Below are 4,223 nucleotides of genomic sequence, written 5' to 3'. Positions count from 1 at the left end.
CTAAAGAGACCAAGCGCATAGAGCCTCTTGGAGCTTGATTGACGCGTGGTGACTGTTTTCTTGGCGTAGCTGCCAAGAGACTTTGGAATTTAGTTCGATCTGCAAAAATATCTCACGATTAGTACTCCCTCCATCATGGTTTAGAAGGCGCATTTGAAAAAAATTTAGGACCTAGGTGGTTATCTATTGGTTGTGAGATGGATTAAAAATAACATTCACACTACGCATGCATATATAAATAGTATGTCAGAGTACTAATTAATTAATAGAAATAAATGCAATGCGCCCTAAACCTTGTCTATTGTGGAAACGCACGCAAATTTAACTGTGCCTTCTAAATTGTGATGGAGGGAGTACGTGCTGTGCTGTCCAGGTTTCAACTCACGATGGCGCCTCGACGTCTTCCTCGTTAATGCCCACCGGGCACTGCATTTCCCACACCAAACTCGAGCCAACCAAGCGATTGAAGTCTCCTTCGTCGGGCGTAGCGGTTGCTGTTGATCGATGGTTACTTCTCGTCGAGTAGTCTGCAACATATCTGTTGGGATCGGAAGTTTTTGCGTGGCCCAAAAACTTTTTCCCGGCATTTTTCTGGAAAGGCAGATCGAACCCGGCACACTGCCATGTTTTTCTTTGGATTGTATTCTATAGTACAGTATTGACTTTGGTGGCAATGGGAGCGATGCGAATCAGGGGCGTACGTGCCGTCGGGATCGCATCAACCAATCCACAGTTGGCGGTGGAGAAAAACAGGGGCGTCTGAAGACCATATCTTTGGCCGAAGAAGATGCACGTGTGGTTAGGAAAGTTCTACTGAGTCTATGGATTGGACTATATTTTGACTGCAGCTCTAGTACTCAGCACACAACACACGTCGCCCAGTCAAACTCATGTTGTACAAGCAAGTGAACTACTGCGACACATCTGCCGAGCAAGTGAACTACTTCGACAACAAGGTTGAAAAATGGGAATCTGGTGACGCAGCGGCTTTGGTACGGCGCAGAGAGTTAATCAAAAGCTCCCTTTTCCAAATCGCAAATTAATTAACAAGAACATCGACGAGTCACCTACAGTAAGAAAAAATGATTAAGCCCCTGTGACGACCTGTCCATGTAACATCATCCCTAGCTAGCTAGCTAGAGGCTCGAATCTTGCGTAGAAGCACTAAATAATACACAGACCACACCAAGGAGTACAACTGTCGCGCCATCGTTACCTCAACGTCGATCGAGATTACAACAGAGGCTGATCAATTAAGGGTACTATGCATACGTGGCCGTCCTCGGAGACGAATCGATCTGCTTGTCGATGACACACCAACAACGTGTGAGTGAGTGAGAAAGAGTGTGAACGGATTACACGTCCAGGCCATAACTCGACGACGTCGACCGCGCGAGCGACACGTTGCCCCACACCCGTGACGAGTCATCCGCACGGCGGCTAGCTCCCGATCGGTCGCGAAGCTAGCTAGCTTCCCCTAGCGAGGTGACGAGGATATGCCAACAAATGGTCCGGAAAAGTTGTGCACGGGAGGGACCGTTTGTAACCCATTTTTTGTTGCTTCACGTGCGATATATTTTTTTTTGCGTAAAATGGCGCTGTAAAGTGTTTTTGGATAGTTTTTAATGTGTTTTTTAGGTGCATCGGGTCTGCTTTCACCGTTGCTCGGATTTCTCGTGTGTGCTTTCGTGATCGTCCGCATATGAGTCCATGCACAAAGCAACGAAATTGACCCCTTCACACCACTGGCGCAAGCAGCAAGGACAACTCAGTGCAGCTCCGCAGGAAGGCGCAGGGCAGCAAGTAGGTAGCTGGTGTCTATGCTTTCGTCGTCCATAAATATCCGGGGCCTCGCCATTAGCCAGCTCCAAGCAAGCACTCAGAGATACCTATTTTCCAAGCTAGCATTTGGTACACACATAGGTACACATATTTCCAAGCTAAACGAGAGGATGTCGTTGGTGAGGTTCTTCGACACGCTGGCCCTGGACTCGTGGAACCCCCTCGGCAGCATCTTCGGCACCACGGCGTCCAGCGGCACCGACGCCTGGCTGGCCAGCGACACCACAGCCTTCGCCGACACCTACATCGAAAGCCGGGAGACGGCGGAGGCCTACGTGTTCAGCGCCAGGCTCCCCGCCGGGGTCACCAAGGAGGAGGTCAAGGTGGAGGTGGAGGAGGACGGCAAGGTGCTGATCATCGCCGGCGAGCGGTGCCTGCGGAGGGAGGCCAAGAGCGAGACGCGCCACCACGTCGAGCGCAGCAGCGCCACCTTCTTCGGCAGGTTCCACCTCCCCGACGACGCCGCGTTGGGCCAGGTCAGGGCCTCCATGGACGACGGCGGTGCGCAGCTCACCGTCACCGTGCCCAGGGTCGGCGCCGCCGTCCCCGTGACCATGCCCGAGCCGGCATTGGCCATCGATGTCGTCGAGGCTAGCTCGTGCTGATGGCGATCGACGCCGGTGCCGACTCCATCAGACGTACACGCAGTAAGTTGCTGCGTATGTATGATCTGCTCGATCAGTCCGCAGAGTATGTTCTGTGGTTTAGTTTTGATGCCACAAATCGTGGCGCTTGGTGTACGTAACTACGTACGTCCGTCGGTCTGTTGCTTTGCTGTATTATGAATGAGCTGCATGCCTGTAATATGCATGCATATTTGCTTGTACTATTACTTGTCAGTTCTGGTGTTCACGGGCAAGTTAATGAAGTGTTCCCAGACAAATTAATGAAGAGCTAGCTTGAATCATTGTCGTAATACTCGATATTTAACTGTAATTTTAGTCATTATAAACATGAGACCTCCGATTTTTTTTATTTCACCCGAATCGTCTCATCTGAGCCGCTGGATTCTATTGTGTTCTTCTTCTCAAGCGCGATGCCCCCCGCCCCCCACCACCAAAGGCCGACGGGCCCTGTCTTGCCCTGCCTCCACGCCGTCTTCATTGTATTGCCACGTCCCAACCACCCCTCTAAGCCTCACCATCTCCGATAAAAGACCATATACAAAGGTTAAGGGATCGGTCAGAGATGATCTAAGCCTCACTGTCTCCAGTGCCGACAACCGCTCCTGAATACACCTATCATCAGCTCGTCCTCGCTAGCTACATACATATCCCCAAGCTAGCTAGGTAAACGAGAGGATGTCATGGCTGAACTATATGCATGCATATGGGCACGTACAGGGACGACAAGCTTGTTTCTATACTGCGTGTGCGTACATCTGGGGAAGGTAGACCTAGGGAACGACCAATACGTGTACGGGCACTCCTCTCCCTCGATTTCTTTGGCCAGTACACAAGCGCGTACGAGCACTGTAGCATCCGACGTGGCATATATAGCCCAGGGTTGGCCCTGTGGTTCGCAGTTGAAGAGTGTATTATCATTTCAGCTGATAAATTCCAGTGGAGTCAACTAGGTCAATCTAGACGGACACCCTCCCGCGACCCCCGCGTCGCCTCCCCTGGCGGTGGTGGTGGGGGAAACCTAGCTCGTGCCTCCGTGCCCCCCTCCCACCCCACCCCTCATCCTTGCCGCCACCAGAGGAGCGGCCAACACCTCTGTTGTTGTTGGAGCCAGATTTCGAGGGATGGTGCCGGGGCATCTTGGCCGGGGCGATCTGGCCTTGGGGCACTGCAGTGGTGTTCTTCCTCCCCCGGGCTGCCGTCATGGCTCCAGGGTGGATTTTCGACGGTTGCCTAGCGGCGTTCGCCCTTACAATGCGCTGGCCGGAGCATCCCCTGCTGACTTCTTAGCTTCCCTACCACATCCTAACCCTAGCTGATATCCTCGCCACCTTGCTCCCACTCCCCTGTATAGTGGGCTTGCGAGACTTTTGTAACCATGTAACTTGTACATATTTCTATTTTAATACAAATGCAGTAAGGGACCTCCACTATTGTTTTACTGTAAAAAAATGCATTGGCCGGGAGCATGGCAGGCTAGCGCTCCCTTCGCCCTCCTACTTGCAGGTGCGGCTTCAACACTAGCGGTCATGGACCTGCGTCCCTCCTATGTCCATGGCTATCCAGAGCGGCTCCAGATCTGGTGCTCACCCTGTTGGAGTTGCGTCTTCTTCCGGCTCCTCCGGCTTGTCAATATCTCGGTAGGTCTGCATCCACCCCTTGCAGGTGCCCTTTGTTGGCCGGTATCCACTCCGGTGTGGCTTCAACTCCGGCGTGCTCCTGGAGCTGCGCCCCCCTTCTAGCTCCTTTGGCTCATCG

The 4,223-nt window shown here is 52.5% G+C and overlaps 1 protein-coding gene across 1 annotated transcript; it reads left to right on the top strand.

Moving 5' to 3' along the window:
* Positions 1 to 1,829: 1,829 nt before the first annotated feature.
* On the top strand, positions 1,830 to 2,758 carry LOC125547684 (17.9 kDa heat shock protein 2-like). Its single transcript, XM_048711489.1, has one exon. The coding sequence runs from the start codon at positions 1,953 to 1,955 to the stop codon at positions 2,445 to 2,447; it is 495 nt and encodes a 164-aa protein (XP_048567446.1). The 5' UTR covers positions 1,830 to 1,952; the 3' UTR covers positions 2,448 to 2,758.
* Positions 2,759 to 4,223: the final 1,465 nt, after the last annotated feature.

The sequence above is a fragment of the Triticum urartu genome, chromosome 3, assembly GCF_003073215.2.
Source record: "Triticum urartu cultivar G1812 chromosome 3, Tu2.1, whole genome shotgun sequence".
NCBI classification, from domain to species: domain Eukaryota; kingdom Viridiplantae; phylum Streptophyta; class Magnoliopsida; order Poales; family Poaceae; genus Triticum; species Triticum urartu.
The sequence above is the reverse complement of the archived record's forward strand: the minus strand, read 5'-3'. Positions and strand labels throughout refer to the sequence as shown.

Bases quoted from the DNA above. Each gene is read 5' to 3' on its own strand.
- LOC125547684 (XM_048711489.1), top strand. From the start codon at position 1,953: ATGTCGTTGGTGAGGTTCTTCGACACGCTGGCCCTGGACTCGTGGAAC.